This window comes from Cetorhinus maximus, chromosome 14 (genome assembly GCF_964194155.1).
Source record: "Cetorhinus maximus chromosome 14, sCetMax3.hap1.1, whole genome shotgun sequence".
Taxonomy (NCBI): Eukaryota; Metazoa; Chordata; class Chondrichthyes; order Lamniformes; family Cetorhinidae; genus Cetorhinus; species Cetorhinus maximus.
This window is the reverse complement of record NC_135892.1, coordinates 72,606,513-72,626,839: the sequence shown is the minus strand read 5'-3', so window position 1 is coordinate 72,626,839 and position 20,327 is coordinate 72,606,513. Positions and strand designations below refer to the sequence as shown.

Sequence of the window (20,327 nt, the reverse complement as noted above, 5' to 3'; positions counted from 1 at the left end):
CACATAGTTCTCTACCTCATGGATGCACATCAGTGACTCCAGCTGCTGCTCAAGCTCTGAAATGCGAGCTCAAGCTTGTGCAGCTGGTGACACTTACTGTACATGGGTTTGTCTGGGTCACAAGAAGTGTCCACTACTTCCCACATACCACAGGATGGGCATTCCGCTTGGCTGAGCTGTCCAGCCATGCCTTAACCTTTAACTTTAACTCACTTTTTTACTTAAACTTTAGTTACTTTTACTTACTTTAACTTTACTCTTGTACAATTAACTATAAGCTAGTGATTAGTAGAAAGTAGAAATTCTTTGCCCTTACTCACAAATCAGCTCCCTCTCCTGTGCCTATAAATTCTTACATTCCATGCTCTTGTTTATAAAGTTATGTTTCTGTTTTCAATCTCCCGACTGTCTCTCCACTCGTGCTGTTTTATCTCCCGAATTCCCGCTGTTTTTTCTCTCGAACTCTCGCTGTTTTATCTCCCAAACTCCCACTGTTTTATCTCCAAAATTCCCGCTGTCTTATTTCCTGAACTCTCATTATTTTATCTCCCAAACACTCGCTGTTTTATCTCCCGAACACTCGCTGTTTTAACTGCCGAACTCTCGCTGCTTTATCTCCTGAACTCTCGCTGCTTTATCTCCTGAACTCTCACTGTTTCATCTCTCAGCCTCTCGCTGTTTTATCCAAGTAGAAAATTATTTTAGTTGGCCCTAATTAATAAACCTTACCAAAATGCACAGTTCCTACTTTATTCTAAACCTTATGAATAGAATAAACCTTAAACACTTACTAGATACTCACCAGCCACTCACCAAACAGCTAGCTTCTTCTCCAACAAATCAAATTGCTTCCTTCCTGTGATGTCACAATTTTTTTTTCACTCTCCTTTTGAACTCAGTGCGGGCTGGTTCCGAGCAGCTGACAGGTCCGCCTCTCCGACTGCCTTTCCCAAAGGTGAGTGAGATAGGCCGGACTCCCTGGGTTGTATTTATTCTCTTCCTGCTCCACGTATCTCCTGCAGGTCTGCCTCTCTGACTACTCTTCCCGAAGGTGAGTGAGGTCAGCTGTGGTCCCTGGGCTGTATTTATTCTCTCCCCACTCCGTGTATCTCCCGCAGGTCCGCCTTTCCAACTGCTCTTCACAAAGGTGAGTGATCCTGTAATACCCATAATAACTCCCCACCTGTGGCGCCATCTCTGATTCTGCTTGTAGAAGAGGGTTCAGATTTCTGATGTACTCTGCTGGGAGGCATTCTTTAATAGTTCATCCAGCTTCATTTGCTTCATCAACATTGGTTTTTCTATCATATTTTGACTTTTATTTTTTCGATTGACATTATTTCTTGCTTGCTTATAAGTGCACGTTGTTCGAGTGCATCTATCAACCCATCACATATCATAATAATATTGTCTATGGGCACACTCTCCGCCACATTCACTATGTTGTCCTTATCATCGCAGTTTTTATCAAGGTGATCTTGACATAACATCATTTCTGCAATCTCCCCATCAGTCAAAGAATGCAAGGCGGACCATTGTTACCAATGTTAAACACTTCCTCAATATCCTCGGCCTCCAGCACATTCACACATTCCATTGATATACCTTTTGCATACTCAAGGAGCTGGTTTACCTTCAAAGTCTTCCTCAATATTATTGTCTTCAATGAACATTATTGCGGACCAAAGGTTGTGCCAGCTGTTGGTCAAGGTGTCTTCATCAACAAGGCACCAGGCATTAGCAGATGGTGGTTGGCGTGTTTAACTGTAAACTCCTTTTGGAAGCCTTCCACCTCAAGCCCTCTCATCACGGCACCAAGCATGCTATTTAAGAAGGAGTCTTTATATTTACATTTCATTGACCAAAGAATGCTTTGGTCCATCGGCTGGATTAATGACCTTACACTGGGTGGACAGTAAACAGTGAAAACATTATTCTTCACCAACAGTTCAACAGGGGCATGTGCTGAACAATTGTCCAGCAACTTGGATTTTCTTTAAGTCCAGCTACCTGAAAAACACACATGCCTCTGGTACAAAGCGGAATCAGAAAACATGTCTCTGGTTACCCAGGCTTTCTTATTGGCATAATAGTGAACAAGTAATGTCCGAATACCCTTGAAGCACCTGGGACACCTGCTCTCCCCAATTACAGCCAATTTATATTTGTGTTTGCCAGCCGCATTGGCACAGCCAAGGACAGTCAACCTATCCTTAGCATCCTTAACACTAGTTAGTGTACTCTCCCAACCATTGCTAGTGTTTTCCGAGGGACAGACTCGTTTCATCAGCATTGTAAATTTGTTCAGGTGAAAGGTTTTCATCTGAAATTAGCATAGCAAACTCACCAATAGATTTTTCAGCGGCGTCATAGTCTGCAGATGCTTTATCACCACAACTTTCAAAAACTTGCTACCATGACGCTTCTTAAATTTCTGCAACCAACCTGTCATGTATTTACATGCACCTTCAAGCCTCAATTCTTCGTGGTAGATCTTGACTTACTGCATGATCAATGGACCAGTCAGCGGAAACCTTTCACTCCTGCGCTGACGAAACCACTCCATCATAACATCATTTTTCAGCCTATGCAAAATTTTCATATTATTCATTAACTTCTGTGAATTACTTTCGATATATAATTTCAACTATTTGCCTTTCTGCTTCTTTAAATTGCATATACTGGTGATACCCACCCCATACTCCTCACTCAGTTCCCTCACAGATGCACCATGCTCAAGTTTCTGCAACAACTACTTTCTTAGCAGTTGATAACAAATTATGCTTTCTTTTCTCATTGTTAGCCATAAGGGTATCTGATGACCTTTTTGACATGTTCACCACAAAAACGCAGGAAAACAAATACACTTCCCACACTAAAGGCCGGGTGCGGTCAGCGAGGTTCGCATTGAGTGCATACAAACAACTAGACTAAGGGTCTGGGTACGGTCATGGAGATTTGTGTTGGCTCAGGTCATGTCGGCTCAGACCAGGAACTTGCCATGCTAAAGGTCAGGTGCTGTCGACAAAGTTCATGTAGGCCCGGGTCAGGGATCTCCTGTGTTAAAGGTCGGGTGTGGTTGACGAGGTTCATGTTGGCTCGGGTCAGGGACTCCCTGTGTTAAAGGTCAGTGAGGTTCAAAAAGTCTGGTTTTTGGATGTGTTCGTTGTTTGGATTTTGACAGATCTTAAAGGTGATTTGGGTATTTGTGAGGCAGAATTTTATGTTCCGCGGGTGGGCATGCGCCTAACCTGCATGGGCGTAAAGTCGCACGAGATGACATCGGGCGAATGACCCTATGTGAATACACACCCCTGTGATATTTCGCTCAGCGGGCGTGGGCGGCATTCGGAACAGCTCACAGCAAGAATTAAGCGGGCAATTAAGCCCATTAACGGCGTAATTGGAAGCGATTTTTCGTGGCCCATCCAACCTTACGGTTGGCGGGCGGGCCAATCAGCCAGGCAACCTTTACATTTTTGATGAAACCTCATCCAAGGGTGGGATGAAATCTCCGTTAGGATATAAAATAGAAAGAAATATCTGGGGACAGCATTTTTATGAGGTATGCTTTCAGGTGCTTGATTGTGCTGCATGGACATTTTTGCAGCATTGTTGTTCTTTCTTTTATTATTTGGAGGTCTGCAGCTCCCTGAGGCAGCTGTCAGCCCTCAGGGAGCTCAGTGGAAGCGCTCACCTGCATCCATGGTGACGTTGTCGCCCGCCGTCTTCCCGCCCTCACCCTGGCAGCACTGAACTTTTTAACGCGCATTTCACGCTGGCTGGCTGTTAATTCGCATGAAATCATGGTTGGCCGATCGCGGCTGGGGATCTGTTTCCCGACCGCTCCCAGGCCTGCTGATCGAGCGCGCCTGACAAGCGCAAAGTTTAGTCCGTGGTTGCAGTTTCACTTATAAAATTGACAGGTAGGAAGATACCAGCTAACCCGTCAACCTTGCCCCATACTCATGCCCCACCCCGAGCATCATAGCTAAACACTTCCCTTGCAACTCTGCAGGCATGTAATCTCCCAAAAGAGGCAAAAAAAACCTCCAGATAAAACCCCGTAACTGGTAAATGTAATCTGGAAAATTCCTCTCCGATCTCCTCAGATGATTTTGGATTGGTGGTTTTAACTGTATGTTTTTGTACCATGTTTTAATTTTATTTGCTTTTGTAATTTTCCCACTGAATTTTCCATCTTTGGATTTCTTGGAGCTGTACTTTTAGATTCTCAACTGAAGTTCGGAGGATGCAAATTGTACTGATACAAACAGTTTTGTACCAAGGCAAACCATTACATAACTTCGCCTACGGAAAGCAACCAGCTGCTTGAGAGTCCTGCACATTTTGACACGGCAATTTTTCCCACAGTTGTGCTGACTGAACTTCTGACCTTGCACGGTTGATTTTCCTGATTCTCATGTCTCCGAAGTGCCTGTAGCAAAGGTGCAACAGACCAGAAATTTGCGCAGAGGCCCATAATAGTCATGGATTTGCAAGAATTGGCGGCACAAGAAACAGATGCTGTCATATAAATTAAATTATTTTGCCAATTTTATGACATCAACGTAATCCACAGCCTGATTTCCTGGCTTTACAATGGTCACGGGTTGTCTCCAGGCTGCACTCACAAAAACAGGTGCTGCTGAATTCATATTAGCATTTTGTGCAACTTGATACTGGATTTGAAGGGATTAAAAAGGTCCAGTGACTTTGAAGTTAAAATTGCAGTGCAGTATTTACCCAGTCCCTGCAGTTAGCTGTATTTGGGATATTATTTTATAGTATCAGTGGGTATTACAAAACCATTTGACAGGTTTTTATGATGGGGGTCCCTTTTGGATTTATATACACAGGTATCATGTGTATGTAAAAGGAGGGAGAGCAGGGAAGCTCTACTGGATGCATGCGAGGTTAAACAGCACCAGAGAAGCAGGTCACCAACAAGAAGGTACCCAGCTACTCCTGTTTATCATGCCCACAGGACTTTCAGACATTTTAACTGGGGAACAATGCTTGCAGAGGCTTTAGCTTAGCAGGGGAGTTGTAAGGAAATTGTGTAACCTGTTGGGAGAGGAACTATAACTGCTAGTACAAGTCTCTCTTGTACTACTCTTATCTGCCCTTTCACCCACACCAATACCAAGCTATGTTGCTTCCATGCCCATGGACCCACTGTATACATTTTAGAACCAATGAACCCTATATTGTAAAGTGATATGTGTAAAAGAAAACTTGAAAATAAATCATTCGTTGAGAACTTTTTCCTATGTTTGAAAAAATATCTCAAGTACAAGCTAATAAAAGTGTCGATCACCTAGGCCCTTTGAAGCTTCAAAAACTACAAGCCACAAACATTGTGAAATTGAGATCAGAGATCAGAGAGCTTGAGCTATCAATCAAACAATGTTTCCTCTGGGGAGCAGGTGTTCTATGTTTAAAATAGCTGTCTGGGCTGTCAGCCAAGCATACATAATGATTCATAATACATACCTAATCCCTTTCTGCCCAGTGGTCAACACCAAGCTCCTCACTCTCTTCTCTCTGTACTCCTGCCTCACCATTTTTGATTGTCTACCCGCCCTGTTCTCCAACCAGTTCACTGCCACCTCGTCTACAGGTATGAGAACCCTTATGTCAGACACACCACACTTACTTACTCATTTTCTGGCATTATGTGAATTTTTTTTTCCTGCAGACAACAGGGGAGAATGAGTCTTAGGGCACCAAGCCCCCTAATCAGCAAGTGTTCCTCTGACTGATCATGGTGCCTCACTAGTTACCCACTCCCACCCTCATGCCACTTGTAGTACAATGGCAGTAGAGCCAGTTAAGTGTTACCCACTTACATTCAAAACTGCTGATGCATCTGCTGCTGTGCCTGACACTTCATTCACCCCCACTTGCTGCAACACATTACTTATTGCCCTCATGAGAATCATATTTATGTGCTTCCACCATTCTACTCACCTTGGCAGTGCCGAGTAGGTCATGGCCCCTTTTCCTGTATTGCACCCAGGTCTGCCTGTGGACCCCACAGCTGCTAACCCCCACTGCAATCTCTGTCCAGGCTTCTTTGGCCAGACAGGAGGCTCTCCTGATGCTGTTGGTGGGAAAAGCATCTTCCACTGTTCCCGGCAGCCTGGAGGAGAACCTGCAGGGAGGCATCACTGAACTGTAGGGCCACATGTATGCTTTGAGACATTTGTCTGCAGTGGAAGGCTGAGGTCGAGGTGATGCTTCTGGGATCTCTTACAGCCGCTACCACACCAATGATGCTGTAGGCACTGAGTGATTGTCCAGGCACCATTTAAAATGGTACCTGGGCCTCCGACCCCATCAGCTAATGGTGAGTGCAACAAATTCCTTTCCTTCTCTGCCACATAATTAGCTGAAAGCTGTATCTCTGCATACTTTATTGTCTGTATGCCGCATAATCATGGTCGGCCAGCTGTTTCCACTGCAAGTGGACATTTGGCACACTTCTGTGTCCACCATTGGGATCATACTGTAAGAATTAAATTCTGTCCACTCTGTCCAGACCCCTCATGATTTTGAACACCTCTGTCAAATCTCCTCTCAACCTTCTCTTTAAGGAGAACAGCTCCAGCTTCCTCAATCTATCCATGTAGCTGAAGTCACTCATCCCTGGAACCATTCTTGTAAATCTGTTCTGAACCCTCTACAATGCCTTCACATTCTTCCTAAAGTGCAGTGCCCAGAATTGGATACAGTACTCTAGTTGAGACCAAACTAGTGTTTTATAAAATTTCACCGTAACTTCCTTGCTTTTGTACTGTATAGGCTGGACTTTACGTGGCTTTGTAGTCCCTACCTCCGGCTAAAAAGTCAGGGGGAGCTTACAGGCACTCAGATGGCTGCCGTGCATCAATTAAATAGGCGGTTGGCCCATAAGTGAGTTAAGGTGGGATCTTCACCCCTCAGGAACAGGAATCCCTGCTTCAGAGCTGCTGGCCAACCAGTGGCCAGCAGCTCTCCAGTACTGGCTGTGCTACCAGGAGCAGTGCCACTGCTGGTACTGCACTTGGGGCTTAAGGAAGTGTTCAGCGATCGATCAGGACTTAGTAAGTGTTTGGGGGTGCAGGGGGTGGGTGGGTGAGAGTGTGGGGTCACCAGAGTTTGAGAGGCCATTGGGGGATGGGAACCTGGAGGGGGTAACACCTTGCAGAGGGCCCATTAAGGAAGTATCCCCCCTTTCCTGCCACTAGCTAGCTTGCACAGGGAAACCTGTCGGACTGGGTGATGATGTGGGCCTCTCTCACCCCTGGTTAAAACCCGTTCTGCCCGTTCTGCTCCCAACCCTCACGCTTGCTGCTCCTCCCGCTTGGCACCTCTCTCTCTCTCTTGCTTCCCTGCCTCTCGGCCTTCTTCCAAGCCCCCACTCATAGCGAGGATTTAGGAGAGGGAAGCAGCAAGCAAGAGGGAGCAGGAGAGGGAAGTGACGAGTGGAAGAGGTGAGGATTGGAAAGGTTGGGGAGCAGGAGTGTTGGGGAGCTGGAAGTTCATAGAACGGGTGGGTCAGGGAACAAGAGAGTCGAGGAGCAGGAGTGTCGGGGAGTGGGAAGGTCAGGGAATGGGAGGGTCATGGAGCCGGAGGGTCATAGGGTCAGAGGTTCAGGGAGCGGGAGGGTCAGGAAGCAGGAGGGTTGGAAGACAGGAGGGTCAGGAAGCAGCAGGGCCGGGGGAGCAGGAGGGTCGGAGAGCAGGAGGGCCAGAAAGCGAGAAGTTCAGGGAGTGAGAGAGGTGGTGAGCGGGAAAGTTGGAGAGTGGGATGGCTAGGAAGTGGGGGGATCAGTGAGTGGGAGAGACGGTAAGTGGAAGAGATGGCAATCAGGTTGGTTTGGGAACTAAAGGATTGGCGAGCAGGAGAGACAATGAGCGGGAGAGGCAGCTCCAAAATGCGTTGATTGGATCATGCAAAGCTATGTCGGCCCAATGAGAAATGACACTAAAACAGGAACCCCAGCTCTAAGTGCAAACCAGCCTCATTATATTTGTAACATTTAAGCAGAATGACTTAAAACAGTTCAATTTAAAACAGGAATTAGTCTAATAGTCTCCTTAATCAATACCGCCACCCCTCATCCTTTCTTTCATTCCCTAATTTCCTGCACACCGTGCAGCCTGGAATATTCAGTACCCTTTTTTGAGCCATGCCTCTGTTATTGCCACAACATCATATTTCCCCATGTCTAATTTAGACCTAACTGCATTCCCTCTCACTCTGATCCCACTTAATGCTTTACTATTTCTTGCTGTCATGCTATCTGTCTCTCCCAGTTCTTCATGCACCTTATTTTTCCTTTCTAATGTTACACCCTGGTTCCCACCCAGCTACCAAATTAGTTTAAATCTACCTCAGTAGAACCGGCAAACTGCCCCACAAGATCATTGGTCCCAGCCACGTTGAGGTGCAACCCATTTGGCCTGGAAAGGTCCCACCTCCCCGAGAATCTGTCTCAATTTTCAGTCAATCATAGTGGCCACTTAAACTAGATGTTAGCTTTCTTACGGGGGACTAATGCCTATTTTAGGACCGCTAATTGGGCTGCCCTGAGCGAGTTGGCATTGAGCATACTTCTCTCAGGTTGTCATCCTAGCAAATGGTTGTTACCAAAAATCTAAGATTACTTTACATGAAAACTCCTGTGGCTTCAATTGGTTTTCCTCCTGCTTTCCTCTTCTCTTTCCCGACACTTAGTTGAAGGCTGCTGCCAGTGAGGCAAATGGCCCGAAATTTGTTTGCTTGAATAAGTGAGCTGCCTGTGGAAACTCATCAAACTTATCAAAATGAATCCTGAGGCCCAATTTTGGGCTGGCCTCCCAGTGGAGGCACATCCAGCCTGCACAGTGCTCATTTGGGTTCAGTTTCAACTCAAATAAGTTTGTCCCCCGGACCTATTGCCAAGGCTTCCAACTGGAACATGAAATAACCTGAGAGGAGAAGCAGCACATTCTGGTGAAGGAAAGTAAGGCTCCCTAAAGCCTCAAGGAAGTTTGACTTCATCTATTAGAATCATCTGTAGAAACCTGATTCAAGAAATCAAGAGAAAACCTGATTCTGTTTATCATTAATTTAGGCAATACAGATCCTTCCATCCCACTTGTTTTACCATTCCTCTACAGCAAGCATACTCTCTAATATCTAATAAGCGTGTACAATTTCATTCCTGGTTTGGGGAAGCTCTTTTGTGTGTTGAGGAGTCCAAAGGCCTCTATTAAAACAGCTTAAGTATTCATATGAGAACTTGATACTGACAACAAATCCAATTCCATGAGGGGTGATGCAGCAGATGGTTTTGGAACTGCCATCCGTTCCAAGGCTGTTGACATGCGTTCAGGTCCATGAAGCAGCACCCCACACATATGGGGTACGTATTCCTCCATAACAGAAGCTGTTAGACACTTCATCCAATGGATGCAACAATGGATCATATGCAAAAGCATTTCCCCTGGATGGAGATAGGTGGACCTCTACTTGCCAAATGTTGAAATTGTGACAGTGTGTCAGATGAGTTGCTGACTCAAGCTCAGAGCAAGTTCTGGCTTCTGCTTGCTCTGCCATATCTGGTAATACATAAGGAGGAACAGAGGGAAAACCATTCCTGTTAACAATTTTCAAGTAGCATTCTGCAATTTACAAAATTTCATCTCCCATGTAATGTCAAGATTTGCATGTTCATTGGGTTCATTATTATGATCATAGGGAAATAAAAGCCCCGGGTGAAGCATTCTACTTCACCACTATGCACCTCCTCATTCAAATTTCCACGCTGCAGTTATATGGTCCTCTTTTTAAAATTGGAGGCTCCTTGCAAAGTGGTTTGTCCTCCTCTGCAAGCTGTTTTTGGCTCCTCTTGTGTGGAGCCTTTTCCTCCAGAGGCATAAGGAAACATTGATCGCTTGCCAGTAAGCTTTGGACCTGAATCATAGGAATAGGAGTAGACCAGACAGCCCCTTGAGCCTGTCCCACCTTTCAATTAGATCATTGCTGATTTGTACCTCAGTCACATTTACCCATCTTTGATCCATAATTCCTTGATCCTTTATGTAAAGTAAAACTGTTGATCCCAATTGAAGAAACATTCACAGCTTTTGTGGGAGGAGATTTCAATTGGAATTACAAACTCTCTATGGTAGATCTTGAATTCAGTGGAAACAGTAATCAAGAGTAATGTAAAGCAGGCTGGTGACTCATTATCACCCATTCTACACTATCGCACACGAAGTCAAGATCTACCCCATGTGTATGCAAAAATATGTATCTTGTGTTTGTTGCCTGTTCAACTTTGATTGCAAAAATATATGTGAATCATTTCCTGATACTTGATATTTCTTGTGCGGAAATTATTTTTTCTGTACACTGAGAGTTTATTATTTTAAGGGTGTGTGGTTGCCATATGAACATTAGAAATTGCAACACTACAAATCTTACCTTCAAATGCATAAAAATAAAATTTTTAACTATTAGAAATATGTACAAGCATCTGTATGCTGCTCCTTTATTTTCTAATGTTTTGAATAACTTTTTTAGTGTGAGCGCTGCCAGCCACTCTTCAATGACAAGCCTTTCCATCAGGGTGATCAGATTCATGCTTATCACTGTAAAGCTTGCCAGTGCTATGAACATGCCATCAGTTGCCACTATGACACTTCCATTGATCCATTCCCTCATGACTACTTTCAAGGTGGTGGTGGAATTTGCGATGACTGCCAACATAACACTGCTGGTAAGTGTGCTTATTTTGCAGTAAATTTTTGTGTTTATCAAAGTAGGTATACAACATGATCATGGTGCATTGGCCACTAAATATGCTGAAGATCAGATGGAGTTCAAGACCCCTCAGTACTATTTCAGTAATATGCTTTAATATATATTTTAAAAAAGGAATAATTGTTAGGATAGTGTATTAGAACAATTCTATTTCTGTGGCGGCAGTCATGGCTCACTACGTGAGATTATCACGCTGTCATCACCAAATATAGTAGTTCTCTGACCAGTTTCTTAAAGATGAATACAGTTTGTGAATTTAGTGGTGCAGTGTATTGACCTGCCACTATGCTGTTCAATTTTGTACCAGTATATGGGTTCATATGCCCATGTTTTTTTGCATGATGAACTCCTGATCTTATTCTTGTTTTCAGAGGGAGGTATAGGCAGAGGCATGATTTCATTTCCAATCTCTTCTTTTAGGGAAAGAACCCACAATAATGAATTCACTTATGAAGAACTTGCTAATCATGTGTGGCATTGTTATGGATTATCAACCTGGCTACTTGATTAGTAAATGGCTTGCAACATGTGCAAACATAAATTAATTTAAAAGTGAACTGCAAAGTACTGTTTCAGGATTACTAGTGAGAATATGATTTATACCCATGGTTCTCAAAGTGTGGCCCATGAGGATCCTCCAATGGTCATGTGCTAGTCCAAAATGCAAGTCACTGATGTGCAATGCCACAATCGAGGCCATGCAAGAGAACATGTCAGAACCCTCATCTCCACCACTTGAGTGACGTCACAAGACCAGACCAACTCCCACATGCACGGAATCAGTCACCATGAGCCAGACTTATATTACTATTACAACATATAACCATGAGATCGGATTTTCAAACTTGTGGAGCTGAAAACAAAGAACAGGAACTAGCTGAACATGGAGCCCAACATGAGACTGAATTAAGCTCTTTAGCTTGGAACAAGACTTTGCCTCATTGGTGCCTCATCAAAAACAACACCACTCTTCCCATTAATTGTGATGGGTTTTTTTGCAGTGGAAAACAATAGTGGGTGGAATAGGACTGCTAGGTGGATAGGTGTTTTGCCTCATCTAATTGGTCTAACGAGAAATAGGTTTGAGAACCATTGGAACTTGCAAATTCAGCAGAGGCTTAAAAACAGGCTACTCATTGTAAACCCTACTTGATTTCCCTTTCCATGACTTCAATGAAAAGGAAAGTTGGGTGCAATGTATAACAGGCAGGTGATCCAATATTGCTTTGTTTTTACAGTCTGGCTGAAATTGAAAATTTTGACCAATACCTTTATAATAAAACCTTTCATTTCCATTGTTTATGTTGTGATAGTCAAATCAGTTTGTCAGTTTTATTTCTCATGTTGAATCCATTCAATTTGTTTTTGTCCACTTTTCCAGTTGGTCACTTTAGTTATTTTCTATTTTCATTTTCTACCTATATGTAGTAATTGTGGTTTTATTTAGTGTGTAATGTACCTTTAAGAATAATACTTGTTAGACACAATCATATGATCTGTAGTAACCAATAGGAGAGTAACACGGGCTACCTCAGCAGTCAGTGTAGAGATAGAGTTGGAGTTGAAAGCACATGTGTAGTTGTTGCTGAGTACATTGTAAATAAACATAAAGTTTCTGCCCAAGAAGTGTCTGCAGATCAACTCTATCACTAATAGTACAACTTGGCCACCCTACAACAAACTGGCGACAAAGATAAAACAGGATTGAACAGAAGAAATCAAGTTGAAAAGAAAGCGGCACTGTATCTCACCCAGTGATTATAAGTAGCAAGCTCAGTTAGAATTGAAGAAGTTATCACCTCTCAAAATGCCACAACTTGGGAGAATTTATCCTTTTGAACCTGCCACAGATGATTGGTCTCAATACATAGAATGCCTCACGTTCTTTTTTCAAGCAAATGAGATTATGGGGGAAGAGAAGAGGCAAGCGATCCTCTTGAATACTTGTGGGGGTAAAACCTACAGCTTGGCTCGAAGTTTAACGGCACCCAGTGCCCCAGATTCGACAAATTTCGATGAATTGGTGGACTCCGTGAAGGGTCATTTTCATCCAAAGCCCTCAGTCATGATGCAGAGGGTCAGGTTTAATTCATGAAATAGAGCCCTGGGTGAGACAATTACATGCTATGTGGCAAATTTGAAGCAGCTAACGGAACATTGTGAGTTTGGTACGACTCTGAATGACATGCTCAGAGATCGCTAAGTGTGTGGTGTGAAAGAGGACACTATTCAGAAAAGATTATTGTCCAAAGTGAATCTGGATTTCAAGAAGACGCTAGAGATAGCACTGGTCATGGAAAGCGCAGTCAGAGATTCAAAAACAATACAGGGTGTGCAAAATGGTGCTGTTCTCCACATCGGGTGGGAAACCTCAGCCAAAGTGGCATGAAAAAGCAAGACTCTGCCGAGAAGCGGGGAAATAGCCCCCGCTAACCGAGGAATAAAGAAAAATAACTTAGCAGCGAAATCAAAGAATCATTTTAATAGAGGTGGAAACAATTAGTCTTTTAGCAATTGGCAGTTTTAAAAAAATCAGATGCTACTATTGTCACTGAAAGGGACATATAATGAGGCAGTGCAAGGAAAGATTCAAGCAGGTGTGTAAACAAAAGAAGAAGCCCAATAAAATCTACAATGTAGAAGAGCCTGAACCAACAGATTCAGACATTTACTCGTTGTTTAATCTGAAAGTTGGAAAGACAGAACCAATATTTGTCACAGTGAAAACAAGTGGCAAACCTGTTAGAATGGAAGTGGACACGGGAGCTTCCACTGTGGTAATTGGGGAACATACCTTCAGACATTTGTATAATGGTGAACATCAATTAAGTTTAGAAGAAACAAATGCCAAGCTAGAATCATATACGGGTGAAGACATTCAAGTAAAAGGCATACACAGAATAACTGTCCATTATTGAAGTCAACTGGCAAAGCTCCCCTTGATAGTGGTAGCAGATGAAGGGCCAAGCCTCCTGGGGTGAAATTGGTTAAATTAGATTAAGTTAGAATGGGCTGAAATTTTCCAGTTGAGAGCAAGTGGGTTATTAGAGCTACTTAGAAAGTATGCCACTGTCTTTAAGGACAAACTGGGAAAAATCCAGGCCCTGCAGGCCAAGATTCATGTGGATCCGGAAGCAACCCCTCGCTTCATGAAGGCAAGACCGGTACTACATGCCCTGTGAGAAAAGTCGACATTGAACTGAACCGACTAGAGAAACTGGGTGTTATACAACCTGTTCAGTTCTCAGAATGGGCAGCATCCATAGTGTCTATCCTTAAACCCGACCAAAGCATCCGAATTTCTGGAGACGATAAACTGACGGTTAATAAAGTAGCTAAGCTAGACAGGCACCCCATTCCAAATATCTAAGACCCGTATGCCAAGCTGGCAGAAGGGACAATGCACACAAAGCTTGACATGAGTCATGCTTATTAACAATTAGAGTTGGATAATGCCTCTTGGGAATTTGTCACAATCAATACCCACAACAGGTTGTACCAATATACACGATTGCCTTTCGGTGCCTCCTCTGCTGATGCCATCTTTCAGAAAACAATGAACAGCTTACTGCAGGAACTGCCCCAGGTTGTAGCCTATTTAGACAATGTATTGGTGACAGGATTCACTGAAAAAGAGCATTTGGCAAACTTAGAAGAAGTCTTTAAACGTTTCTTGCAAGCTGGAATGCGTTTAAAAACAGAAAAGCGCACGTTCCAAGCGGGGGAGGTAATCCATTTGGGTCACTGGGTAGATTCACAGGGCCTCCACCCAGTTAAAGAGAAAGTGAGAGCCATAAAAGAGGCACCTGCGCCAAAGAACGCTTCAGAGGTCAAATTATTCCTAGGAATGATCAACTATTATGGGCAGTTCTTACCCAATTTATCTACAGTGCTGGCCCCCCTGCATTGTTTACTCAAAAAGAACCAACGTTGGTCTTGGGAGGCGCTTTCATAAAGGTGAAACAATTGTTGCTCTCATCCAATCTGTTAATGCGTTATGACCGGAGGAAAGAATGGTGCTGACATGTGATGTATCTCCCTACGAAGTGGTGCTCTCTTATCGGATGGACGACAGTATGGAACGACCAATAAGTTACATATCAAGAACGCTCACCACAGCGGAAAAGGGATACTCACAGATAGAAAAAGAAGGCCTTTCCATCATCTTTGGTGTCAAGAAATTTCACCAGTATGTACACGGCCATCATTTTATAATAGTTTCAGACCACAAACCATTGCTAGGATTGTTTAGTGAGGACAATGCTATACCACCCATAGCCTCAGCAAGAACACAACGATGGGCTTTAATTCTGGCAGCATACGAATACACTTTCGTACATAGGCCTGGCAATCAAATTGCAAATGCCGATGTCCTTAGTTGTTTGCCTTTACAAGAAAATGATGAGCACGTCCCAGTTCCACAGCAGCTTGTTTTACTGTTAAATTTCTTCTCCGGCATATACTCGACAGATCAGAGACTGGATAAGTCGGGACCCAATCCTATCTCAGATATGAGAACAAGTGCAACATGGTTGGTCACAGGAGCCCATATCTGACAAAATGAAACTGTACTTCAACAGAAGACATGAAATAACCAGACAGGATGGCATCTTATTGTAGGGAACACAAGTGATAGTTCCTCCAAAAGGAAGGGAACCATTTTTAATTGAACCATTTCCCAGTGCCCATCCAGGAATTTCCCGAATGAAGACCATAGCACGCAGCTATCTCTGGTGGCCTGGGATGGATGGCGAAATAGAGAGTTTAGTAAAGTACTGTGTGCAATGCCAGCAACTGCATAAGTTGCCAGTGACAGCTCTGTTACACCCATGGGAGTGGCCAGGTAGACCCTGGGAGTGGTTACACATTGACTACGTTGGACCTTTCTTGGGAAAAATGTTTCTGCTCATTGTTGATGCCGATTCAAAATGGCTGGGCATATATAAGGTGAAGTCATCAACATCGGCCACTACGATTGAGAAACTATGCCAGAATTTTGCCTACCAGAAGTAGTTGTTTCCAATAAAGGCACGGCATTTATGAGTGCTGCGTTTCGACGGTTTATCAGCCCCAATGGTATCACGTGTATGAAAACTACACTTCCACAAACGGACTGGCCGATAGGGCAGTTCAAACGTTCAAGGCAGGCATGAGAAAGCTAACTGGCGATTCCTTGGCAACCAAGCTAGCATACTTTCTTTTTCTTCACAGGGCTACCCCTCATACAACAACAGGTGTCACACCTGCAGATTTATTGTTAAAACTCTGCCTCAGGATGCGATTAAGCTTAAATGCTGAATTTAGAGGGGAAGGTAGAAAAGAATTAGGGAAGCCAGAAAACTGGACATGACTGGCATAGTCACGAGAGGAAATTTACCATGGGAGAGCCGGTATACGTGAAGAACTTCGGGGAAGGACCAAAGTGGTTACCATGTGAAATAAGTGCGGTGATCAGACCTCTATCTTATCACGTGGAGGTGGAAGGCCAGATGATCTGGAAACACATGGACCATTTAAAGAAGAGAGAGAGACAAATCATCAAGAATTGATTCCACAAGTGATATGACTGGGTCTGTGTTTCCTGTTGAGAATACTTAACCCAGGATTGACATGTCTGATGTTCCTGTAAGAGTTGGGGATACAGAACTGCAAGTGCCCACCGAAGTACCTGATGTTCATGCAACTCTGGAAAAGGAGGTTCCTGACAAAGAATCTGAAATTGTGGAACTGTGACGTTCCATATGTACCAGGAAACCACCTGAAAGATTGAACTTGTGAATTCCTTACCCAGTTATGTGTCTTGAAAAATATGTACTTGTAAATATAATATATATAGCTGAGTTAAAGGTGGGGGAATGTAGTAATTATAGTTTTTTTTAGTGTGTAATGTACCTTTGAGAATAATACTTGTTAGGCAAGATCACATGATCTGTAGTAACCAATAGGATAGTAGCGCGGGCTACCTCAGCAGTCAGTGTAGAGATGGAGTTGGAATTGAAAGCTCACATGTGGTTGCTGCTGAGTACATTGTAGATAATTTTAAAGTTTCCACCCAAAAAGTATCTGCAGATCAACTCTATAATTAATAGTAAACTCATCCACCCTACAACACTATAATGTTATGCAAAGCCTTTCACCAAGTTCAGTTTTCTCCCCAGTCATGCTCTGCAAGAAAAAAATCTACCTAATCGCATTGAGCGAAAAAATAATTTAATTGAAGCCACTTTTTTTTTACTCATTTGTTAATGCAATGGTGGCAATGCTGGAAAATCCACATTAATTTATGGCCCATATTTGCCTGAGTAAGTACCATTGAGCTTCCTCTTTGAAATCTAGCAGTCTTTGTGCCATCCCATGATAGCGATAGACAGAAAATTCCAAGATTGTGATCCATGACACCCCAAGACAGGATGCTCATTGACTTAGTGAAAAAGTTGAAGGCGTTAAAAAAAGGAAACACTCAGCAGGTTTGGCAGCATATGTGGAGAGAGAAACAGTGTTAACATTTCAGGTCGATGACTTTGGAAAGATTGAAAGGTTATTGACCTAAAACGTTAATTCTGTTTTTCTCTTCACAGATATGGCCAGACCTGACGAATATTTCCAACATTTTCTGTTTTAATTTCCAATTTCCAGCACCCACAGTATTTTGCTTTTTCATTGAAGGTGACGATGTTCACTTAATAATGTTGCTTATTCTGAAATGAAAGCTTTTGGTAATGGTTGCTTTCAATGTTATAAGAACATAACAAGGATCAAAAAATAGGAGCAGGAGTAGGCCATTCAGCCTATCAATCCTGATCCACTATCCAATAAGATCTGGCAGATCTTTGACCTAAACTCTACCTTCCTGGATTATCCCCACATTTCTCAATTCCCTTTGTACCCAAAAATCTATTATCTGTGATTTGAATGACTGAGTATCCACAGCTCTCTGGGGTAGAGAATTCCAAAGACTCAAAACATTTTGAAATATATCCTTTTCATTTCAGTCCTAAAAATGGCCAACCCCTTAATCTGAGACTGTGACCCCTGTTGCGACTCAAGCAGGAGAAATATCCTCCTAGCGTCTACCTTTTGAGAATTTTATGTTTCAATTAGATCACCTCTCATTCTTCTAAATTCTGAGGAATGTGGGTCTAGTCTACTCAATCTTTCTTCATAGGCCAATCATCTCATTCCAGGAGTAGTCTGGTGAATCTTTGTAGCACTCTCTTTAAGTAAGTCTTTCTTTAGCTAAGGAGACCAAAACAATATACAGTATTCTACGTGTGTTCTCACCAAGTCTTATATAATTACAATAAGACTTCATTTTTCTTATACTCCAATCCCTTTATAATAAAGGCTAACATACTATTTGCCTACCTAGTTGCTTGCTGTACCTGCATGCTAACTTTCTGCGATTCGCATGTGATTTGAATGATCATAAAATCTTAAGAATAAAATGGCAAGGAGATTATATGAGATTACATACCTGCACTTCTTTTACAAATATTGATGTGGAGATGACTAGGCCTCAACCAGCCTCAGACACAACTTAAATCGTCCACTATTCAATCCACATCCGCCTTTACTCTGCTCCTGGCTCAACTTCTTGTGTTGTACACTGAAGCTTATAGTTTTGTGAAAAAAAATTCCTTTTGTAAATCAACTTACATTACCCATGTCCAGTTACACTAAACGCACTCTCAAAGGTGAGAAATTGAACCTCGTTGTACCTGCTTTATGGGTGTAAATGGATGGAACATGGACCTATTTTGGTGGACCAATGTCCTGCATTCAGAGGATGCCTGAAAGACATCTACCTGGCCAATATTGGGTTCGGCTATTTTTCAAGCATATCTGGCAACCTCATAAAACAGACCATAGGCCAGTTACATATGTAAATGAGGGGTTGAGTGCCTTTTTTTAGGCCCTCTTTGAGTTAACAATAAGCAGAGTGGGAGCCAAGCCACTTCAGCGAACGCTATGAAAAGATAAGTTTAAAAAAAAAGTCAAAATCATTCCTGTGGATCCAGGACGAAAAGTAATATTCTAGTGACTGCACAAAACTCAAGGTCTCCCACTCCTCGCTATCTCCATTCTCCACCAGTTACCTCCCCACCCCAGCCCCCTCACCCCCAGCGCAGCTACCTTCTCCCTGGACTTTACTAGGTTGCTGCATAACTTTGGGTTGCTGCTAGTAGTAAGGAAATGACTCAACATTCATCTGTTTGAAATGGGTAGGTTGCCTGTGGTAACACAACAGGTAAAAACAGCTTGTTTTTAGAATAGAATAGAATCATAGAAAGTTTACGGCACAGAAAGAGGTGATCATGTCTATGCTGGCAAAAACCTGAGCCACCCAGGCTAATCCCACTTTCCAGCATGTGGTCCGTAGCCCTGTAGGTTACGGCACTTGAGGTGCATATCAGACACCTTTTAAATGAGTTGAGGGTTTCTGCCTCTACTATCCTTTCAGGCAGTGAGTTCTTGATGCCCACAACCCTCTGGATAAAAAGATTTTTCCTCATCTCCCCTCTAATCTTTCTACCAATCACTTTAAATCTATGCCCCCTAGTCGCTGACTTTTCTGCTAAAGTAAATAGGCCCTTCCCATCCACTCTATTCAGGCCCCTCACAATTTTGTACATCTCAATTAAATCTTCCCTCAACCTCCTCTGTTCCAAGGGGAACAACCCCAGCCTATACGATCTTTCTTCTTAGCTGCAATTTTCCAGCCCTGGCAACATCCTCAGAAATCTCTTATGTAACCTCTCTAATGCAATTACATTATTTCTGTAATGAGGTGACCAGAACTTTACACAGTACTCAAGTTGTGGCCTAACTAATGTTTTATATAGTTCCAGCATAACTTCCCTACTCTTATATTCTATGCCTGAGCTAATAAGTGAAAAGATTCCTTATGCCTTCTTAACCACCTTATCAACCTATACCTTCAGGAATTTATGGACATTCACTCCAAGGTCCCTCACTTCTCATACACCTCTCAAAATCCTCTCATCTTTGGTATAATCCTTTGCCTAGTTTGACTTTCCCAAATGCAACATCCCACACTCTTCACAGTTCAGAGAAGGTTTACCAGACTAATACCTGGAATGGGCGGATTGTTTTATGAGGAAAGGTTAGATAGGCTAGGCTTGTATTGGCTAGAGTTTAGAAGAGTAAGAGGCAACTTGATTGAAACATATAAGATACTGAGGGGACTTGACAGGGTGGATGTGGAGAGGATGTTTCCTTTTGTGGGAGAACCTAGAATTAGGGGTCACTGTTTAAAAATAAGGAGTTGTGCATTTCAAATGGAGATGAGACAAAATTTTTTCCCTCAGAGGGTCATGAGCCTTTGGAACTCTCTTCCTGAAAAGGCGGTGGAAGTAGAGTCTTTGAGTATTTTTAAGACAGAGGTGGATAGCTTCTTGGTAAGCAAGGGAGTGATAGGTTATCGGGGGTAGGCGGGATGTAGACTTGAGGTTACTATCAGATTAGCCATGATCTTATTAAATGGCAGAGCAGGTTCAAGGGGCCGAAT

General features: G+C 43.0%; 1 protein-coding gene across 1 annotated transcript in view; it reads left to right on the top strand.

The window, feature by feature from the left end:
- ush2a (Usher syndrome 2A (autosomal recessive, mild)) overlaps positions 1 to 20,327 on the top strand; it is a 1,183,552-nt gene that overhangs the window by 172,622 nt on the left and 990,603 nt on the right. The window contains exon 10 of the mRNA XM_078556364.1: positions 10,559 to 10,754. Within this exon, the coding sequence (XP_078412490.1) occupies positions 10,559 to 10,754 (196 nt within the window). The remainder of the gene's footprint in view (positions 1 to 10,558; positions 10,755 to 20,327) is intronic.